General features: G+C 40.4%; 1 protein-coding gene across 2 annotated transcripts in view; it reads left to right on the forward strand.

Moving 5' to 3' along the window:
* Window positions 1-23,367, forward strand: part of LOC144790978 (cytochrome P450 2J4-like) — a 287,604-nt gene that overhangs the window by 88,618 nt on the left and 175,619 nt on the right. For both annotated transcript variants that reach the window (XM_078665598.1, XM_078665597.1), the window contains exon 2: window positions 22,878-23,040. In XM_078665598.1, the coding sequence (XP_078521724.1) occupies window positions 22,878-23,040 (163 nt within the window). The remainder of the gene's footprint in view (window positions 1-22,877; window positions 23,041-23,367) is intronic.

A 23,367-nucleotide genomic window follows, 5' to 3' on the forward strand; every position in this document is an offset into this window, starting at 1 on the left:
TGAAAATTTCAGCCAATTCCGTCCACAAACGCCAAAGTTATTAGACATAGAATTTTCAAAAATCCCATAGAGAAAAAATCCTAACTATATATACCTACTGGCGACCGCCAGTAGGTAATATATATATATATATATATATATATATATATATATATATATATATATATATCCATCAAACAAGTTGCCCTGCTGTGAGAACTCGCCGTGCGTCAGACTTCAATAACTAACACCAAGCTTTACTACGTTTCGAGTTGATTTATTACAGCATCATCCTAACGCGTTTCAAGGCCTCCTGGCCTCTTCGTCAGAGGATACAGAGCTGGAAAACAGAAAGTACTGCTGTTACAGTTCTTATACGCATGCGTAGCGTTTATCACAGGTGTGTGTCTTTCAAAGCATGCTGGTAACTGTAGTTCTCACCAAATTGAGCAGCGAAATATTGACCCCAGTGGGCTCTGTTTATCCAGCGCTACAATTACAGTCCATTAAAATACCCCAGTGGGCCTCAGGCAGGAGAAGCAGGCAATTTCCGTGAAAGTCTTACTTTGCCAGAATCCGACGTGAAAACAATTTCCCTTCGTCGTTGGCCCCATGAAAACATCCATGGTGGTGAGTTCTCTGCGGCCAGGCTGCCGCAATTAATCCATCAAACAAGTTGCCCTGCTGTGAGAACTCGCCGTGCGTCAGACTTCAATAACTAACACCAAGCTTTACTCCGTTTCGAGTTGATTTATTACAGCATCATCCTAACGCGTTTCATATATATACACACGGATTGCTGTTTGTGAGAGAACGATCAGCATTTCTATGGATATTTAGGGACTCGCTGTCCTGCCGTAGAACGCCGTGGCAAGGGTGCAATGAATGCGTTGCTCTGCATCACTCAGCTGAGGGATATATATATATATATATATAGATATATATATATATATACTACAGGCGGTCGCCAGTAGGTAGTTATAGTTAGGACCCACTTTCCATAGGAAATTCACAATATTCTATTTGGAATAACCTTGGCGCCGGTGGACGAATCTTCGTGAATTTCTCCAAGAAAATGGCCTGCTCCGCTCCGCTCCTTCCTTGAAAGTTAGGGGATGATTCGTCAAGTGTAGGCAGAGGAAAAAAGGGGGGTCCCACAACGTGTTTTCTCCATGCGATTTTCCATAGGGACCTTTAGCCAGGGCTACAGCCCGAACGGCTAAATGGAATTACACCAAATTTGGCAGCGAGGTAGAGTTCAATTTGCAGATTGTGCTTTTTGTTAAATGGTGTAAATCCGTTCAGTAGTTTCTGAGAAAATCAAAAGTAAAATCATAGTGATATCTAGAGACGAAGTACTGTACGCGTACGGAAATCCGTACAATTACGAGCACGAGCTGCATGTTGATTGGATGTCAACTGTCTGTCAATACTGCAAACCAGGAAGTGTTGGCAGCCATCTTGTGCCTCGGTAGAACCGAGTCACAAGAAAACAGTAAACAAAGTTGAAAAATAAGGAAAGAGGGCAGGGTAGAAACATCCTGACCCTCTATGCCTGCTCAGGGGGTCCCACATGGATCTTTAGGCCCAACATTTTTTTTTTTTAAATGAGAAATCGCGGGGTACATGTATAGTACACGTGTGCGGTGGAAAAGGAAAAAAAAACCAGAAGTCCGTTTTATTCTTAAGTAGCCCCCGGGGGGGGGCAAATCCCGGGGGCAATTTTCTTTCCATAATGGGGGGCTTGTAAGGCCCCCCGCAGCCCCGGGGACCGCCACCCCCTCGGGGTTTTAAATTATTATTTTTTTTATTTTAAATTATGCTTTCAGCTCCCCCTCCCCCCGTACACGCCCCGGGGACCGCCACCTTCCTGGGGCAGTAATATGTAAAATGACCTTTCAGCCCCGGGGACCTGCACCTGTAGTGTAGTTCCTATTTTCCCAATAGGCTCTGCGCATTGGAATAGTACCTACAGCAGTAAAGGCCTAGGCCAGACGTTAACTAGGTCTACTACTGTCGATACTAGACTTAATTTTTGGGTTTGCCAGCTAAGCTCAGAGTTCGCTAGAAACTTTCTCGAATGTTCAAGGAAGGATTAACTTCCCTGATTAGACAAGAAGGGATTTAGTTTCTGACAACCATAGAACATGACAACTTTGCTCTCCCCTAATCAAGAGTCAATCTCGAGAGTCGTGTGAGCACAAGGCAATTATTTTACTCAGTCAGTACGTGCATTCTTAGTCTCATCAGATTGTAGAGAAAAGGAAGAGACGGGCGTGTTCAATAAAAAGGTGTTATTTATTGATCAGTCTCTTTTCTCGTACAAGAGAAATGGATCGATATTATTGCAATACTTATAGTTAAGTAAAGTGCATACATTAAAAGCAATAGTATAAAATAATACTGTAAAAACATTGATATGGTTTCTGAGCCATATGATGTTTAAAATGATTAAAATATATTTACATACACATATACATTTGACTAAACGTACTCAACTGGTGTTTCTAAATACGCCTACCCCGTGTACCTGACCTAAGTCTAATGCGTGGGCGGGAATAGAAAGTTACAGTTTAAGTTAAGTTTGTTTTTGCCAAGTGAATAACTAAAGAATTCTCTGTGAGGGGTTATGCAGTTCTGTACCTGGAATTTAGGATGAATGAGGAATGGTATCTCTTTCTCTGCTCTCGATATTCCAGGCTGCCTGCGAGGGCTGCCCGAAAGCGCCGGTGCTGGGTCTCTCGGCTTGAGATAGCAGCGCGTCTCTCAGCGCGTCAGGAAGGCGGGGCTGCGCCAGCGGGGTCTGCTTCTGCTCTCGGCTTCGGCAAGTATGGCTGCTCCGTCTTGTCACCACGCGTGTGTTTGCATAGGGCAAGGTCGGCAATATTTATACCTTAAAGGTGCCGAGATTGACGTAAGGATGGACATAGGTACGTCAATAAAGATGTCATACGACTTGCTCGTTAGCACATTCTTTTGCAAAAGTTCTCTGTGAAATCAAAACAATGGCCGCACGGATTGTCCAGGTTGTCATAGGTTTGATTTGTTATGAGAACGTCGTATGCCTTATCAGGGGCTGGAGGAATGTCGCTTGTCTAATTAGATCTCAAGCGTTATGACCTAATCAGATAACACGTTCCTGTGCCGTAGTGTGACTGCGTCAGATAACGGTATCTGCATCATGGGGGTTTTCTTGCCTCATGGGCTGACTGTCAGTTAACTTGATAGTTAGTTTAACCAGAATAAGGTCAGGAATAGGGGGACTGATTCAGAACCTATAGAAATACACGACACCCACTCCACGCTAACTATGGTCATATCTACTAATCTATGCATAGTATAACATAGTACAACATACTATAGAGTATAGTGTATACCTTACCACCCCAAAATACATAAATGCATTTCGTAATTTTCAAATATACTGAAAAATTGCAGTCATATATATTGTATGCACTTAAGCTATGAATTAAATGCAAAAGTAAACACGCATTTTTATGCATTATTGCTTATTGGTATATGAGAAATACACATGAAATGGCTCTCAATATGGCTATACAGAAAGGAAGTTCGAGACCATTTCATCACATAATAAAATATTTGTGAACATACCAGCGGGCAGCTAAAGTCTATATAAAGTATCTAAAAATAGAAATCTTAGTTCTCTAGGAATAGTTTCTTACTTTAAGCAGAAGATCAGTGTCCCGGAAAAAATATAGGAAGAAAAATATTTTAGGGGCTTGCTGAAAAAATTGCTGTCCGTGAACTGGATTGTAATTGTTCATGTGACTTTATTTTTAAAGTTGAAGGCCGAATTCAGGGAACGCCGTGTGCGAGTTTACTCAAAAGTCTCTATTTCTGTTCTGGAGAGAACATCATATCATTCAGGCTTTCGAAAAAACTGTCAACAGCTTCATGGGAAAGTTCCACTAAGTCGGAAATAGGTGTAACCATGCATTCGTGCGCATGATTGTCTGCAGTGACATTCTGATTCGCATTGCTGACAGAAGGTCGTACCTGTTCGATGCTGCTTTCATCTTGAACTTCACTACTCTTCAATCGTAGTGGTGAAGATTCCAGGAATGCCGTCATCAGGATTGGCAGCCTTTGAGGGCAGCACAAAGCGTGAACCTTGGTAGGAACCAACAGTGTATCTGCATCCACTGGCGCATCCGATTGTAGCGTCAGACAGGTGTCTAACACGCATTCTTCTCCGCATAGCAGACACCTTAGTACAGGTAAAACACACCTTTGCCACATTGGTCGAAATGATAGAAACCAAGTCATGTTCAGGTCTCTAAGCCGGGAGAGTCCCAGGATTTTTGATATCCGGTCCCGGTATCCAATGGCTAGGATCGTATCTTCCATTGTCGCGAGAGTTTGATCTGTGACATGGGTTGCCATAACGAAAAATAAGGACTAGGAATAGGATTCCTGCAATTAGTCCCAGGATCAGGGGAAGTCCGCCAAAAATCGAATGGACGAAATCTGGAAAAATACCCAGTATGGCTTTGAATGGTGTTAATGCCATCGAAAATACTTTCTTAAATACCCCTGAGATCCCATTGGTATCAGAAATATTTAAGATTTCGCTCAGGATTTCCGCGAAATGTACGGGGGAATTAGTTGATAATAATGTATGTATCTCTGCAGTCGTCCTTGCGACTTGTAGATCATACGTTTCTTTTGATGACGTGAGCCTTGTAGGCGTCTGAAGAAGCACTGTTTTCATTCTGCTTAAAGTATCTATTCGAATAGAAGTAATTTTCAAACTGGGCCATGCCCTTGCCTCCCTGTCTGGAAAGGAGCTGGGGAATAAAGAGCGTCCACAGCACTTGACCTTCGCTGTTGTAGTTACTAGATAAGGAGTCCCGGGCATAAGACTGCAACATCTGCGGTCTACAATAAGAATGTAACTCCCATTATAGAGTCTTTGAAAGAATGGTTCTATTTCAGTTGCAGGTGCGCCTTGCTGGTGACATGAAAGGTTGTATGAATTCCCTTCACAGGCTCCATGCAAACTAATTCCGTTACACAGAAGCGTGCCGCTTAGTGACATAGCACAATTGTTGCCACTAAGAAACACTTTCTGTCCTTTATTACTGACACATGCATGTGAATAGGGCAGGTTCCAAGTTGTTTTAAGGTACCCCTTTCCCAATTTCTCGTACATGCCAGCCTGTATATATTTTTGGCAGTATTGAAACCTGAAGGTTGAGATTGGAATATTTATGATTCCGTGGATTATCCATTCACTGACAGGTCGTTCTGACATTGTCATTGGTAATCTTTCTAGTTTTTCAATGCTCAACATTGTATAATCAGCACCCTTTTGCGCCATACCGATTTGTCTATCAGTAAGGTTAAAGATTTGGAATAGTGACGTTGTGTTGATTAAACGCCAAGGCACATAGCCTGAACGCAGATTTTGTAACGTCCAGCCAAGCTGTACTATAGAACGCAATTGTGACTGTCCATGTTGTAATAACAGTAAGTCTTGCGATAATATATCGATTGCTGAAGACACAATGCTGTCCAATGAAAAAATTCTGGAGGACAGAGTCATTAACCCATTGTCCACTACGGAAAGTGATTTTTCCAAATTGATACGGTCAATTTCCCGTATTCTTTCTGCTGTCTCAATTTGAGTAACCTTCCAGGCCTCATTGTATGCTGCATATACAGAGGCTGCTATGAAACGCTTTTGACGCTGTTTGCGTGGTCCCAGTATGAAATCACGCAAGTCAGCACCATCAGTAAGTAAAGTTAGGTGTTGCTTAATTTCAGGCAGTGTGGAAGTCTGTAGCCATTGAAGGCATAATTTGCCCACACTGTAGGTTGTTATTATCCCTGGGTGATGTCTTTGGGGATATCTAGGGTCTGGCCTGGTCATTTTGAAACCCTGTGTTTTATTCAGGAATCTATCTTGACAGTTATTTGTATCTGTGGGCCAGATCAACCATTGTTTCCAATCAGGATGTGTTCTGTTTTGGTTTAATATATGGTTTACGTCTATCTCTTCATCTGTATCAGAGCTATTGCTAAACATTGTTGGCTTTGGAATAGACGGTTTAATTAAATCTTTGATTTTGGCTAAGCCAAGACAGGCGGTTTGTTGAACAGTGTCATTTAAAAATATCATTTGTTCTGGGATCATGCAGGCTCTAAACAAAGCTTCTAAACCCTGTACTTGCCATTCTTTTGTACCCCAAACACTTTTCAAATCAACATTTTTGTCCCAATAATCAAATCCAAAAGTATTCATTTTTTCGAAGAATGAATCTGAATATATCAATTTTGTGTTGGTTATCATGGTTTTCATCCCTGTCTTGTTTGACAATTTAAAATAAAATGTTTCAGCATTACTTGTGTTAAAACCTGAAAAATATGAATATTTGTCATAAACAGTTCTAGAGCTCCCTTTTGGAGGTGTAGCACAATGTTCCCATTGATTATAATTTAAAACATTTCTAGGTTGTGCTGATTTATGCAAAAAATGGTTACCATAATGGTTATAGCAATACATACTATCATAATTTGTAGAACCTTGCAAATAATCATGTTTTGTAAATTTAGCAGACATTACTAAGTCAGACATCATGTTGTTAATACTCTCGAAGTCCCAATCATCAGCAAATGAGTTTGGTTTTGCAAAGTCACTCAAAGAGATCTTGATTTGGTGTGGATATTTCAGGATCTCGACCGACCATAAATTTCATAGTCAGTGTTGTCCCTGGCTACCCCACCAGGTATCGGATTGGCTGTGAAGTTGGCTGAAGAAAGTTCTGGAGAAAGTTCTCTTTTCTCGACGTGTGAAGATGTGTGTGGTTTGAGGACCAAGTTGATGTTCTGACTTGCTGTGTCCATTTTAGCATATTTTCCCTCAATGAAGCGTCCCAAAGTAAATACCATGATGAGCCAAAGTATGAGGATAAATGCACCAAAACCCACCCAAAATTCAATCCATGGAGAAATCAGATATGTTTCTTTCAGTTGTTTCAAAAGTTCCTTCGCTTTGTCTTTAAAGGATTTTGATGATGGCTGTGTCTTTGATTCACTGAAGCCGTCAGAGGAATCATCGAAGTTGATGAAGTAACCAGATGCAGTTCTGTCAATTGTTCCAATTGGTTCAGGATTTTTGTTTCTTGCATTTTCACTTGGTACTTCAGTATAGATTGGTGTGTCTCTGCTAAATGTCTTTATTTGGGTTTTCAGAGGTCTGAGTTCTATTGCATTGTTGCATAGTCCTTGTTGTTCTTCTGTAGGCGTTTCGAATGTGATGAGCCTCTTTGTTAGGACCTCTGTACTGGTAGCAAACCTTGGTGTTCTGCTACTTATTGGGAGTCCACTTGGCCTACTGTTTGTTATCGGCCACATGTTGTGGTTTTACCAGGTCGATGGATACAACTCGGTTCTCCTTTTTTCCAGCAAGTGGCGGTAGTACAACTGATCTTGTCCCATTGACAGACAAGACAGGAACTGCTTTTCTGTAAGAAGGCCCAAATTCCTTCTTTACCGCGATCTTCTCCCTGACTAGATCCCCGACTTTTGGAATCCAGACAGGTCTTGCTGGGACAGGTGGTGATTCTTCAGTGGTCGTTGGCTTTTGTTTCAACTGTATGTTGCTCAGGTCTTTTCTTGTTTTGTTTAAGTCCTGCAAAATAGCCAAACGGTCTTTGACATCAAAGGTTTTTTCTATTACCACTGAAGTCTGACTATCAAGGTCAGAGATCAACATCCTAGTTCCGAATAATAATTCGTACGGACTGAATCCCTTCAGAGAATTTCTTGGCAAGTTATTTAGACTACGTTGGACACTTATTAGATGTTTGACCCACCCAGCTCCCGAACCTAATATCCTTTCCATTATAGATTGTTTTCTGCCTTGGTTTTTTCTTTACACCATCCCGTACCCTCAGGAAGGAAGTGAGAAGATTCCCGCTGGGCTGTGCTCATTTGGCCATGTTTCCCCCCCAGGCTGGATTGCCTGAGTGAAAACAATGGTCGAACGTAGCATGCTCTTAGCGTATATGCCATTTAGACTCGCAAATCTTGTATAATAGTCCGGACGTCAGCCGAGTGCTGGTGATCTACATTATAAGTGGAAACTAGCCTGTATATGTTAATCGCAAGCCATTCTTTTTGCTGGTAATATTATCTGCCTTGATACGACGAGGTATTAAACTGCTTCTCTCCCCACTGCGATCTCTGTTGCAGTTTGGGCAGTTTTTTACAAACATGGTGTAGTGCAGGCTCATGCCTGGCCACCAGTACCGTGATTGTAATTCTTCCAGAGAATCTTTTAATTTAAGGTGTCTGAGACCCTCGCCCATGTGTGCGTCTGCGATTAACAAGTTTCTCCTGTCCATGTTTGGAATCACTCTATCCCCCACTCCAGGGATTCGAGCAAAAGGGACGGAGTTTGCATCGATTATGTATGTATAATTGAGTGGATAGTTGATCGGTAACGCTGAGCAGTCGCCTTTTGATGACGTTTTCACCGCCAGCAATGTTTCACCATCAATGTATTTTAATGTACGCTTTTTTCGATCTACGGGAGCCGATTTAGTGGCTGCCGCTGCGGCTGTTTCAGCCAATGAATTCCCTACAACGTGAACGCCATCACGTTGATGACTCAGTGAGTGTGTCACGTGAGTCTTTGGTAGTTCTTTTTTCAAAAGAGCTACTTGTTCCCAGAGCAGTCTCTGCTTTATTGGTGCATCTGTGTCATCTTTGTAACCGTTTTGAATCCATGTCTGCAAATCCTTGTTGTATGATTTGACGCAGTAATATGAATCTGACACTATAAGTGTCGGGAATTCGCGATCCGCATTATCTAGCGCCATTTTCAAAGCTATTATTTCAGTTTGTTTTTCTGAATTAGTTTCTACTGAGTGTGATTTTGTTAATAGAGGTCTTAGTTTACCTCCGCGCCACACTTCTTTTGTAATCTCACATGTGGGGTTGTATGCTTGTTCTCCCCAAACGGAGGGTTGAGCATGTCCGTCTGTATAGATTACACAGGCGTAATGTCGTAGAGGCAGAATGTCGATTGGCAGAGGATACGTCTTTTCATATTTTAGATTTTTTAATTCTTCTAGTTCTTAAAAAATTGTCAACCAGGCTATACTTGATAATTCATATCCTTCGTATAGAATTTTTAGATGGGCAATTCTGGACTTTTTAAAGTTAAATTTGTAACCCTCTGCAGCGAACCCAAGTATTATGGTGTTCACTCTTTTCAAGTGAGTCTCCAAGTCATCATCTGTTAAGTAAATGTCATCGACATAAGATAATGCTTCATCATCATATAGTTGTAGTAATTCTGTTACTCTCGCTGAGAATACCCCCGGGCTGTTCTTGTACCCCTGGGCTAACCGACAGAATTGTTTTTGAGTGCCATTTACTGAGAATGCAGTTAAATATCTGCTCTCTGGTGCTATGTTTTGACAAAAGAATCCATTGGAGATGTCCAGGGTTGTTTTGTATTTTTTGCGCACTATGTTATTCATTAGTGCAGCACTGTGTGAGTTTTGTACTGCAAAGGTTTTGCAACATGTGTTAAGGTGTCGGTAATCCAAAACTAGACGGTACGAATTGTCTGGTTTGGAGACCGGAAACAAAGGATTGTTCATTTGTGAGGTGCAAGTTTCAATCACCCCCTGGTATTCTAGCTGATCTAGTATTTCATTTACTTGTTTTTTAGCTTCTTGCTTAATTGGGTACTGCCTTTGTGCAGTTGGTTGTGATTTTAACTGGATTTTGTGAGGAGGAGAATCCTCATCCCATCCTACAGGATTTTTATATAAAGCAGGTGCTAAGGCCACTGCCCACTTTCTAGCAAGTGTGTATTTTTTATGAATCGGTATTTGATTCGAGAAGGCAGGCATAATTACTTCTTCGCCATGAGGGCACTCCCTGACAAACTCTGGTGGCCAGTCTTTTTCAGCTAGAAGGATGTCATAACCCTTGGAGAGGTTATCCCAAAATAGTCCCCTTATTTTCCTAGTCTTATCTCCCTCTATACGTAATGTTATCTCGTATATCTTGTGGGGCTTGCTAACTCTGGTGTCTGCAGTTTCCACTTGAAGGTATTCATTCGTGTCCACTGTCTCCAGATGATTCATAAGGACTTTGCGAGCTATGCTCACCTCTGCTGCGCTGTCTAGCATTGTCTGAGCCCACTCTCCGTTTTTCAGTTGTGTCCTCAGTATTCTCGGCATTGTTAACTACCTTGATACTGGCTACCTTCTTTTTTGGAAATTGTAATTTCTTTTTTAGCTGAGCAGGTTCCTTGTCTTTGGACTTGGCGTGCTCTTCTGATCGTCCTCTTCTTTCCGATTTCTGCGAGGAATTCTGAAAAGATTGAGAGGGACGTGTATCAATGTCTTGATATCTATCAGTTTTTTTAATATTATCCCTATTTCTAAGGTTATATCTATTCCCAGAGGGGTCACTCTGCGGTGACCTCTGTCTTTGGTTTGGAGATTTCTCTCTTCGCCTCGGAGACCTTCCTCTGGACTGGAATTTCTTTTCTTTAGGATTGGATTGTTTGTTTCCATCCCAGTTCTTTTTTGGTGAATTATTATTATTAAAAAATATTTTTTCTGGACTTGTAGTCAGTTGCGGTTTTACTGGTATTCCACCTAGACTATCTCTGCCTAGTTCTTCATAGGATTTTTCTATGATTCTGGCTATTTCAGCTGGTTGGTCTGCTATATCTGTCTCTTTTAACCTCTGGCGGATCGCCACGTTTGCTGCTTCACCTTTTATGTTGGCTAATAATATAGCCGAGACCTGCTTGAAGTCTTTCAGTAATTTCATACCAAGAGTTAAAGCAGGTTCTGGACCGTATTCATCTTGAATTTGTTTAAGCACATCTGGTATTACCGAAATGGATGGAACACCGTGCGTTTTTGTGTAGATGGAAGCAGTCCTCAATGTGTGGTGCGATTCCCATTGGGAGACATATAGTCAGAATCCTGTGTTTTTCCAGCGGGGTGGTGTCAGGAAACACCGCCTCTATTTGGGTGATTTTCTGTGCCAACCAGAATGGTATTTGTTCCCGTTTAGCTGGAACTTTACCTAGGCAGGATTGGATGTTCTGTGGTGTGATTTTATTTGTGTTCCCCTGGTGAGGGGTCAGCTGTGGAAGTTTAATCGCTGGCTGAATTGTTGAAGTCCGCATTACATACTGAACTAATTGTCTATGAATTTTTAGTAGTTGTTTTAGCTGTATTAACAGCTCTGCTGCAGGCATTCTTTCGATGTCTGGATGTGGTGTGTATCCGGCTAAGACCGGCCACGTTGCTCCTGGTCTACCTAAAGGACCGAGCCTTGTAATGTGATTGTTATGTTTTAGGGCGCCATCAAATAAGAGCAAATGCTCTTGGAATTTGAGTGGTACTTCCACCTCCTCGAAAGGAGTGTACGTTTCAGGAGGTTCCTCTACTTTGTAATAGTGGAAGTACTTTGTTACAGCATTTGCTGCTGGAAAATGTATCCATGAATAGTATACCTCTGTCTGCCGATATTCGTGTGCCTCGATTACGAATATGACTGTGCCACCTCTAGGTGTCAGTCCATTTTCTATAAGTTTTAAGGTTATCTCCTTTTAATGACCGGAATGAGTATTATATCCGCGTCTGCTGCTTGCATGGTAGCATCAGCATCTGCGAGTTCAGTTGCTAATCTAACTGCCTCTCTTTCATCATCACTCTCTGCCATTTTACAGACAGGATGGTATTATGTTTGTTTGCAGATCAGGTTTCTTTATGGAACAGAGATTAGATGCACAATATTTTGGAACTGTTTATCCTTCAACGTTGACTATACCAAGAACCATACATAGGAGTTCCCTCCTGCGAGGTTTTGGAGGATATAACCTTTCACCCACTCCAGACGTCTTTGGAGTATAATGGAAAAAGGGGTCTGAGTGAGAAAGCACGACTGAGTTACTCTAAATGTCTTACGTTAGTTTTATCGCCCTTTCCAAACGCGTTGGGCGCCATGTAGTGTAGTTCCTATTTTCCCAATAGGCTCTGCGCATTGGAATAGTACCTACAGCAGTAAAGGCCTAGGCCAGACGTTAACTAGGTCTACTACTGTCGATACTAGACTTAATTTTTGGGTTTGCCAGCTAAGCTCAGAGTTCGCTAGAAACTTTCTCGAATGTTCAAGGAACGATTAACTTCCCTGATTAGACAAGAAGGGATTTAGTTTCTGACAACCATAGAACATGACAACTTTGCTCTCCCCTAATCAAGAGTCAATCTCGAGAGTCGTGTGAGCACAAGGCAATTATTTTACTCAGTCAGTACGTGCATTCTTAGTCTCATCAGATTGTAGAGAAAAGGAAGAGACGGGCGTGTTCAATAAAAAGGTGTTATTTATTGATCAGTCTCTTTTCTCGTACAAGAGAAATGGATCGATATTATTGCAATACTTATAGTTAAGTAAAGTGCATACATTAAAAGCAATAGTATAAAATAATACTGTAAAAACATTGATATGGTTTCTGAGCCATATGATGTTTAAAATGATTAAAATATATTTACATACACATATACATTTGACTAAACGTACTCAACTGGTGTTTCTAAATACGCCTACCCCGTGTACCTGACCTAAGTCTAATGCGTGGGCGGGAATAGAAAGTTACAGTTTAAGTTAAGTTTGTTTTTGCCAAGTGAATAACTAAAGAATTCTCTGTGAGGGGTTATGCAGTTCTGTACCTGGAATTTAGGATGAATGAGGAATGGTATCTCTTTCTCTGCTCTCGATATTCCAGGCTGCCTGCCAGGGCTGCCCGAAAGCGCCGGTGCTGGGTCTCTCGGCTTGAGACAGCAGCGCGTCTCTCAGCGCGTCAGGAAGGCGGGGCTGCGCCAGCGGGGTCTGCTTCTGCTCTCGGCTTCGGCAAGTATGGCTGCTCCGTCTTGTCACCACGCGTGTGTTTGCATAGGGCAAGGTCGGCAATATTTATACCTTAAAGGTGCCGAGATTGACATAAGGATGGACATAGGTACGTCAATAAAGATGTCATACGACTTGCTCGTTAGCACATTCTTTTGCAAAAGTTCTCTGTGAAATCAAAACAATGGCCGCACGGATTGTCCAGGTTGTCATAGGTTTGATTTGTTATGAGAACGTCGTATGCCTTATCAGGGGCTGGAGGAATGTCGCTTGTCTAATTAGATCTCAAGCGTTATGACCTAATCAGATAACACGTTCCTGTGCCGTAGTGTGCCTGCGTCAGATAACGGTATCTGCATCATGGGGGTTTTCTTGCCTCATGGGCTGACTGTCAGTTAACTTGATAGTTAGTTTAACCAGAATAAGGTCAGGAATAGGGGGACTGATTCAGAACCTATAGAAATACACGACACACCCCACAGGACTTTTTAATGTTGGGTGGGGTCGCGCGGCCCCCCTCCTGGAGCCCTTGATGGCCCTGGGGACCACCACCTCCCAGGGCCGGCTCCTGCAGTGTCTTGGGGTGCCTACCCCCGGGACACTGTTGTTTGCTATTCTAGGGCGGGAGCGTCGCGGTTCCCACTTTACCACAGCAAACCGCTTTCCTATTTGAAAGAGAGAGCAAGTTAATCTGCTCTCTCTTTTAAGTAGGAAAGCAGATTTTCGTCAGAGAGAGCAGCATGTAAGCTGCTCTCTCTGACAAAGCAATACCGGCTCTCGAAGGACGCGGGGAGCCGTCTGGGATCGTGGGGGCATTGGGGCAAAAAAAAAAACCTTTACTGGTAAAATAAAAGAGCTATATTTCTATGATAGTATGTGAAACTTTCAGGTTTTTTTATGTTCACCAGTTGTACTCTCTATGCACGCGCAGCCTCGTTTCCAAGCCCATGTTCCTTTCTTTTTCTTCAAGTTCACCAATCAAAGCTGTCCTCATTTCAGGTATTAAATTTGCCACTTTCTTTTCCCGGGCCGCGTGTGTCATCCGCTGCTATACTTTTGTAATATATTAATAATCATTTTCTATCTATATTTATTTGAAACGTATTGATGAGGCGCCAAACGTTGATTACATACTCTGTGCACCTCCATTTTAGTAGTTTTCCTCCGTTATTTTTATTATACCTGTTACTTTAATTTTACCCTCCACCTATCTTCTCTGTGATCGATGAGATTTCCTGCCACAGACACCACGGTGTTTGTCCTTGGCCTCCGATGTTATCAGACTTGGTCACACGCATACCTAAAAACTAATTTGAAGCACATAAGCCATAGCCATTACAACGCGTGTCCGTCACCAGAAATCCATTATCATGCTTATGCCTTTATCATGGGTGGTAATTGTATACCAGTTGTAAAAGCATGCGTGGTAAAGCCATATGCGTGCTAATGGCTTCGTGGAGACGATTACACGTGCTTATGACCACGCTGTAATGGCTGTTTCCCCCCAATGGACACTGCAGCAACCGGGTCTGGGCGTCGTGGACTCCAGGGCACTAGGCGGAGGGCCACACAGCCCCTCTCATACAATATAGAAATCTTTGGGGGGGTGATTGTTTCCGTGTTTTGAAGGGCGTTTTTGAGGCACACACACTGAATTTTGTAGGGAGGTAGGGTTGCACGGGAAAATGTCGCAAGCTGTTTGTAAATGCTGTACACATTCTTTTGTTTTACTTTGATTTCCTTTCTATGTTGTAGTCCATCCCGAGAAAATATAACTTATTGTACAGTTAGTACTTTCCAACCCTACTCTTGAACATCTTACTATAGTACTTAAAATTATAAATATTATTTTTATTATGGACCGTCACCCCCCCTCCCCCCTAAAAAAGAAGTATGTCGTTTTATTTATTAACTTTTATTAAAACAACAATAACTGTAAACGTAACTTATTGATAACAATATAATAAACAAGTACAAAAATAACTTTAATAAAACATTATAAACAAATTGTGATGTGGACTTCAAAAGACGTACAATAGGTAATCTGCAAAACAAAAAAGAAAATTAGAGTTTAAAATGATGTAGATGTGAGTAAATGAGGTGAAACATTACAAGTCAAGGTAACACTACGATTTTACGTGTGCAGTGTGCCTGGTACATTTCACTTCTGTTATAGTCCCACGTTCAAGTGGTGTATATATGGAAGTGCCTACTGCGTTACTGACACAAAAGTGGTAGAACGGGATTGTAAATACACCGATTTATTTCTAATGCATTTAGTTGGAGGCATTGTATATCTAGGCCACTGTGCTTACCTTGTATAAACATTGCGGCCATCAGAGTTCACAACTTCAATTGAACTCTGTTTGTATACGTCAAAGTATATTCAATACGTTGCGGACAATTCCAATGCTGTTGCTCGATATGCTGTGATTGCTCCTGAAGGATGTTTGGTGAAGCAAACAAAAGGACATTTGATTAATCACCGTAAACTGAGTTGCGAAACTCCTGTCAAAAGTGAATTTTAATGTGAGTACTTAATATTGCGTACCTAGACTGTTGCACCCCATTGACTCGAAGCGTCTGGAGTTGAGAGGTTTTTTTGAAAATTTAGATGCAGATTTACAAGCTCCTTGCGCCACATTTCCCATGTTAAAAGTGACACAAAAGTGGCACAATAAGCTTGTAGATCTCTTCCTCAGACTTTAAAACATGGAAGAGACACAGACGATGGGTGGGGGGCTGAAGCCCTGTTAGCCTAATGGGTATTGCGCGCCTGCTGCATACTACATATTCTCTCCTTTGACAGATAACTTGTCGTTTTTCCGGAAACAAGCTTTACATTCAACCATATATGATCAAATAGAATAGTGGCCTGGGAAGGCCACGTGAGGCAGTAATAAATATTAAAAGTCACGGGAGGATTAGGAGGGAGCAAATACGAAGAAGCACAAAGCATGTTGCGCACAAAAATAAAGTAAAAAAGAGCTGGGTGGGGCAGGTGACGCAGTAAAAAAATAATACTATTATGAACGCACAATTTATAACAATACAGGCTAAATCACGTGACACTATTCAAAAATACGACACATAAATTCATGCACGCACAATTTATTTAAAAAAGGCCTAGGAGCGCCCTGTGACGCAGTTGGAAATATTCTGATCAGCAATATACGATCCATAGGAATAGAGGCCTGGGAAGGCCATGTGAGGCAGCAATAAATAATAAAAGTCACGGGAGGATTAGGAGGGAGCAACTACGATGAAACACAAAGCATGTGGCGCACAAAAATAAAGTAAAACAGAGCTGGGAGGGGCACGTCATGCAGTAAAAAAAGAAAATATCTTGCAGGTACAATTTACAGCGGAGGCTAATGTTGTGACGGCTTCTCTTACCTTTGCTTCTGTCATCTCTTGTCTTGTCTTAAAAGGCTGGGGCTTTGGCTGGGCCTGGGGTGGGCTGGGCGTGGGCGCCGCCGCCACCGCTCCTACGGTGGCCTGGCTGGGCGGCAGCAGCAGTGACACCATGTCGAGTATCATGAGTCCTCCTCCGCTCGAGCAAACAGTTCATAGTACAATCGATGACAACAGTCAGTCTGTCACCTCAGCACAGGCAGGCAAAAGAGAGCATGCTCACGTCAGTGCCCGCATTATATGGGAACCGCGGGGCTGACCAAACCAAGCCCAGGGCCGTCATTGGTAGCTTTTTCGCGCTCTACAAGAATGACGGCCCTGGGGGACCTCCCATTGGCTAAAGTATTGGCTTCCAGGCTTAGTTATAGCAAGAAAGCTAGGTGGTGGCATCTGGGGAGTGTGGGCGGGCGTGCACCGCGCATTTGCAAGTGTGAGTGTGTGCACCAACAATTAACAACAGAGAGAGACGGGCGGGGTTATCATGTGTGCAGAGGCAGGCCCAGAATCGGATCTTCAATGAATGATCACTTGTAATCATTCTCGTAGCGCGCCCTGTGCTCTGATTTGACAATGAGAGGGTGATCGCACCATACTTTGTACTGCTAATCATGCTCAGAATGTACCCGCGCATACGCTATGAATACGCTTTGAAGTTACGCGTCGCATCAAAGCTTCCGTGTGATGTCATGTACGGTGCCCTGTACGCGAAAGGCGCCAATGTTTTTAATTGTTTAAAAACATATATTTATGTATTTAATGTACATACTAAGGTTAGAAATTATCTGGGATAATTATGAAAATAGTTAAAAACATTTTTTTAACAATCGTATATTTCTTTTAAAAGCAATTACACAAATCGCGGTGGAACGTCATGCGTACTCGCATCGTAAGAGTACCGTAAGCCCACCGTAAGCGTACGCAAAGCCATGTGACTTTAAAAGAAGAGATTTGATTGGTTCATAACACTTCCTATTCCAACTGTTGAAAGTTCCATCCCATTTTATTCATTCTACTTTGACTTTCTAAGAAGAAGCATCTCTTCTGAGAATCCTGTCACCATAATAACAGCAATGGACTCATCTTCCAGCTATTCTTCAGAGGGAGATTTCATTCCTGAAGAACCTCCAAAGAAGAAGAAAGAAGCTCTAATTTGGAAGTTTTTTACTTTTCCTGAAGGGCAAGAAAAGGTTAATGCTCCAAAAGTAAACTCTAAAATTTGCCAAACTATTCTTTCAAGGGGTGATCCATCTAAAAAATACTCCTTTGGCACAGCAAATATGGTGCAACACGTGAAGAACTTGCACCCCAACAACTTTGCTTGAGCTGCAACACGGAGGTTGCAGGACAACCCACCTGCTACTGCACCAAGCACATCAACTGCTGCAGCAGCATTTTCAGCAAGCAGTCCACACCCACAAATTGATGTTGATTTTGGTGAAGTTAAAATTCTATGCATTTATTGCGATAAACATTTGTGTTATGGGAAACAGTCTATCGACCTGATAAAACGCAGGAAGCAGGAGCATCGCTGTCCTCGACATTAGTTTTTTTTTTCATTCTTTTGTTCCGGTTGGACACGTTTTGGGTTCCAGTTCCATTTGTTTGGGTTTAAAATAGAAAACTAAAAACACAAAAAAACACAGTTCTTTTTAGAACTACCTTCACTGGTCAAAGAAAGAACTATATTTCTATGTTAGTGTATAAAAGTTTCTCAAAATGAATGTGTAGTTCATAAATGAATGAATGAATACATTAATAGTGTATGGTGAATGTGAAAGTGCAGAACTATAAGGAACTGCTACAGCATAAATCTATAAGCAGTTTACCTATAGTATACTGTAGTACCTCCGAAGCACTTTAATGTAACATATGCACATAAATATGTTACAAGTCTATGCTTCAATTTGCACTGCTGGTGAAACTGCCTGGATGAATTTCTATGTGTTACGGGTGGATTTACAACCCCCTTGTGCCTCTTTTAACACAGCCGTTGCGTCACTTTTGTGATGCACTGGTGGTGCAAAAGATGTGCCATGGTGTGTAGTATTTACAATGTGACACATCTGGAAGGTGCATCACATTATAAAGCCCTGCGCCAGAAGGAGGTGATATCACAGTACACGATACCTGGCATATCTCTGGGGATGTACCACTTATTGTACATCTGCTGATTTAGTGTTTTAATGTAGTGAATGGATTCTTTTAGCACAGTGTATAGATAAGCACATAGTGCTGTACGGTCACTACAATACTGAAACAGAAGAGTGATAGTGTTTACTGGAAGTGTAAGGATACAGATTGGGGAATTGAAGATATAAAAGACAAGTTTCCCGGTGCATAGAACACTACATGCATAGTCTATAGGGATTTTCTCAAGAACTGCTGAAGGATTTACACCATTTAACAAAAAGCACAATCTGCGAACTGAACTCTACCTCTCTGCCAAATTTGGTGTAATTCCGTTACCGTACGCGTACGGTACGATTACCCATAAAAAAGCAATGAAAAAGGAATTATTTAGAATTCAATTTTAATATATTGAGAGAAAAAAATCAAAAAAATAATTTGCAATTTAGTTTTATTATTTTACAATAAGAATATGAAATATAATTAAAAAATAAAATAAATATAAATATTTATATTAAGAATGTAAGAAATTAGTATAAAAAGAAAGAAATATAATAATTAATACATTTAAAAAATTTCATTTACAAAACCTTTGAAATTCACTGGAAAAAACATAGGTTTCACACACGTTATAGTTAGGAATTAACATTCTTAAAAGCTTGCAAATTCACTGAAAAAACCATAGGTTTCACACACGTTATAGTTAGTAATTAGCATTTAAAAAAACTTGCAAATTCATTGAAAAAAACATAGGTTTCACACATGGTATAGTTAGCTGGACATTTCACTCATACAAAACCTTTGAAATTCCCCCGTTATAGTTAGTTCAGCTACCTATAACTCGCGGGCCCGCAATGCACTGCTGATGACGTCACATATTACATCACTCATGACATGGTCAGTGACATCACTCATGACATCACTGATGACATCTCAAATGACATCACTGATGATATCAACCTGGTGACAGAGTGGCAGACCTCCTCTCAGCGTAATATAGCGTTTGATACACACATTCAAAAATAGAAACTAACATTTTCTAAAAAAATGGAGATACCAATACCAGCTACAACAACCTATTCAGTAATTCCAACATCTACATACACATCCACTCATTCACCAACAGTTCTATATAGTCACTCATACATGTACTCACTCATCATATGTACTCATACACATATACATCCTTTTACAAACCGATACTCATCCATAGAGTTACTCACACACATACTCACACATGCAAATAAACTATCAAACATCCATTTACTTGCATATACAGCTATACACACACCACTATACTTACTTCTACAGAAACGTACATATACTTACTCTCTTAAACAATCACTTATAGAAACACATACTTATTTATACAGGTACTCTTCTCAACTCTCACTCTCACATATACTCACTTATATACATCAATACTCACATATACTAGTTTAAAACATATGTAGTTAGTCATAAAGACACTCTTGAGACAGCCATTTACTCACTAACACACCCATACATACACTCATTCACCCATACAGTCCTGCACACATGCTGTCTTCAAAAAACATACAAACAGTGAGTCACTTATTCATGCATCTATACGCTAGTAATATCCCCCACCGAACTATATAGACAGTCATACTGATACTCAAAAAACAAAGTAATAACCCACAAACACACTCATGTAGCTACTCACCAACCCATGCAGCCACTTATACACAAAATGTGACACTGATACAGATATTAAAATATTTAAACATTACTCGTTAATACATGTATTCTCTAAGATACACTTAAAAAGTCAGTTATACAATCAATTTTACAAAAAAACATTCATTTAAACCCATTTATTCTTCCATCGACCTTTAGATATACATATATAAAAAATATTTATTTTTCAGAAAGACACACATTCACTGGATGATGTCATCAGTGATGTCATTTGAGATGTCATGAGTGATGTCACTGACCATGTCATGATATATACACATACATATACATATATACACACATATATATATATAGATATATATATATATATATATATATATATATATATATATATATATATATATATATATATATATATATATATTTTGTGATGGGTAATATATTTGCACGCATTTTGCAATAGTAGAAATCTGCCTTTCATTGAGTGATTCCACCAGAATTTGTTTTGTTTTGTGGACCTCCGTCTGAGACTGGTCCTATACCTACCCTCTGACTCATGCTCTCCCCAAGGTAAGGTGTTGAGGGGGATACCTGTGTTCTTGAAATAGATTATAATAACACCACCAGCCATTATGGGAAAGCCTATATAGTCATTGATGGTCACTTATTTGCCCTATGAATTGACCTAAGACTATCGGGTATACTAAGCTGACTCATAGGGTGGACCGTTCTGTGGCTGAAAGGGTTAAATGATGATCTTCTAACATGAAGCTAATAATGGCAATATCTGCCCAGCTGCCTATCTCTGGTAGTGACAGTAATAAAGCACTCCCTTGCGAGATATTTAAAGGCTGATAAATAATAGTTCACTGGTCTTGTTGTAGCTGCATCTGCAAGGAAAAAGGTTTCTGTTTATCTTGCTTTTTGGGGCTTCTCACATATCTCAGACATCATATTAGTTTTCTTAGAAGCTTTGCATTTCAAACAAAAGATGAATCCCTGTATATAGGAGGGACAGTGAACTGTTCTGAGGATGAAATGAAACAAAAGAAGAAAGAAGTACACATATTTATAATTGTTTACATATTTACACTTGTACTTTTATAAGCAGATCATGAGCATGAGTCTGTTTGTTGATAGTCATGGCTTAGTTGATATTTTCAAAAATCTTGGTGGTGGGTAGAGAAAGCACAGCCCTGAGCTCTTGTTAAAGGCAGCTGACAACTCTAGGAGAAGGTACATGGATGAAGGGGGCATGTGAGGGATTTTCCAATTTCGGAACCGGAAAATATTCAGTACCAGAGGTGTGGAAAAACATTTATAGGTGTTGGCATGAGTTGTTGGTTTGGAGGGCAACAAGGACGTGGTCATGTTGTAAACAGAGTAAACAGTATGTAGAGTGGACAAATTTAGCAACATTGTTGGATATATTTGTGTTTGTGAGATGACAGAGAGGTGGGGGAAGCAGTGGCTCTAAAGTGTGCTTTCAAGATGTAAATATATATATATATATATATATATATTATATACTCACTGAAAAAAACAAAGGTGAACGTAATGTGATAGTTAGGCCAATTTGTTAGTGTTAACATTAACGTTTTGAACTAAAAAACACAGCAAGGCTAACTACAAGTTGACCCCCATGCAATGCTTATAACCTCACATATTACATAACTCATGACATGTTCTATTACATCATTTATGACATCACTGATAACATATCAAATGTACAAATACAAGCACAATACACGTGCACACATGCACACACAAATACTGCACATTTGCACAGAAGCATGCGTTTCCTCTTTCTCACAAGCACCCACCCATATACCTACACACACACTCTTGCAGAAAAGCACACATCCCACATATACGCACACGCCCCCACACACACATACTTCACAAGTTCAGTGAGTCTCAGATTATAATTCTTAATTCTTTTGAGCTTCAATAGTCGAGCAACATCAAATTATTTTTTTAATGTGTTTTAGCTTTTATTTTTTTTGTGTTCGAGCGTATCCTAGCAGTCACACCATAAAAGCAGTTTGGTGTGTATGTTGGTGGGTAGATAACAACAATGTGTGCCTGTAAAGGGATTTTGATAGTAAGTCAGTGTTTCAGTGTTAGTGAGTTTGTGTTTTCGTGTAGGTTTTATGTATTACTGAATATCAACCCACAGAAATTTGTAGTAAAGGAATATTAAGGACAGAATATAGAGGGATAAAATATTGAAAGGTAAGTGCATATAAGTAAGAGGGATTTACTATTCATAACTCCACATCACTGTACCTTCAATATATATATATTGCCAGGATACATATATGTGGAGTTGTGTTTGGACAATATGGACATATTTAACTTTTGATATTTGATTTTTTATATTTTGTCCTAGATATTGTGTCCCATTAATATTCAGTTGTCCATATTCAGAGTGCACACCCTTGATTTATGGTGGGGACTGCAGTGCTTAATTTGTAAATTAAAAAAAACTTTAGCCAGAAACTCTGTTCAGAAGCACGCGGCTGGTGCAATTAAACGTTGGCGCCCCAAATATCAAGGTTGGCAGTTTTAAAACTTCCTCATGACTCAGTAATCTTCTATCATACACTCTATTCCCTTTTTTCACACTTTTGCATGTTGGCATATTCTACCTTTGTGACTTGTTTCTGTATTTCCCATCTGCTCTCTTTACAGTTTGTGTGTTTTTTCCTCTTACTCTCAAAAAAGTGTACAATGAGGAAAAAAACTCTGTTACATATATTGCTTTTGTTTTCCATCCCCAGCTTGCAAAGACCTATGGGAATACTTTCACTTTGTGGCTGGGACAGTCACCGGCGATAGTACTGAATGGATGCCAGGCAATAAGAAATGCACTAGTTGCACACTCGGAGGAAATGGCTGGACGTCCTGCTACACCCATTTTTGAAAGACTATCAAGAGGAAAGGGTAAGTAGCTATTCTGTAAGAATGAGTAGGTTACTCATTAAATACAGGAGACTACAAGAAAAGAAAAAATAGCGATTCATTAGATGAGATATAATGACTGGAAGCATGACCTCAGTACTTGACTAGTAACTGTGAATGTAATATCTGCTAACACCTACTTCAAAAATGGTCAGGGAATATGAGTGAGTATCTCATCATAAATATGGAATGCATAAATGTGAGTTTAATCACTGTGAAAGCCTTTATAATATAAACAGATATATAAAAGAGATAGCATTTAAATATCTTTTATCTGAATACAGCCTGGCTGGTTGTATCCCTGAGTCC

The sequence above is a fragment of the Lissotriton helveticus genome, chromosome 11, assembly GCF_964261635.1.
Source record: "Lissotriton helveticus chromosome 11, aLisHel1.1, whole genome shotgun sequence".
Lineage (NCBI taxonomy): Eukaryota > Metazoa > Chordata > Amphibia > Caudata > Salamandridae > Lissotriton > Lissotriton helveticus.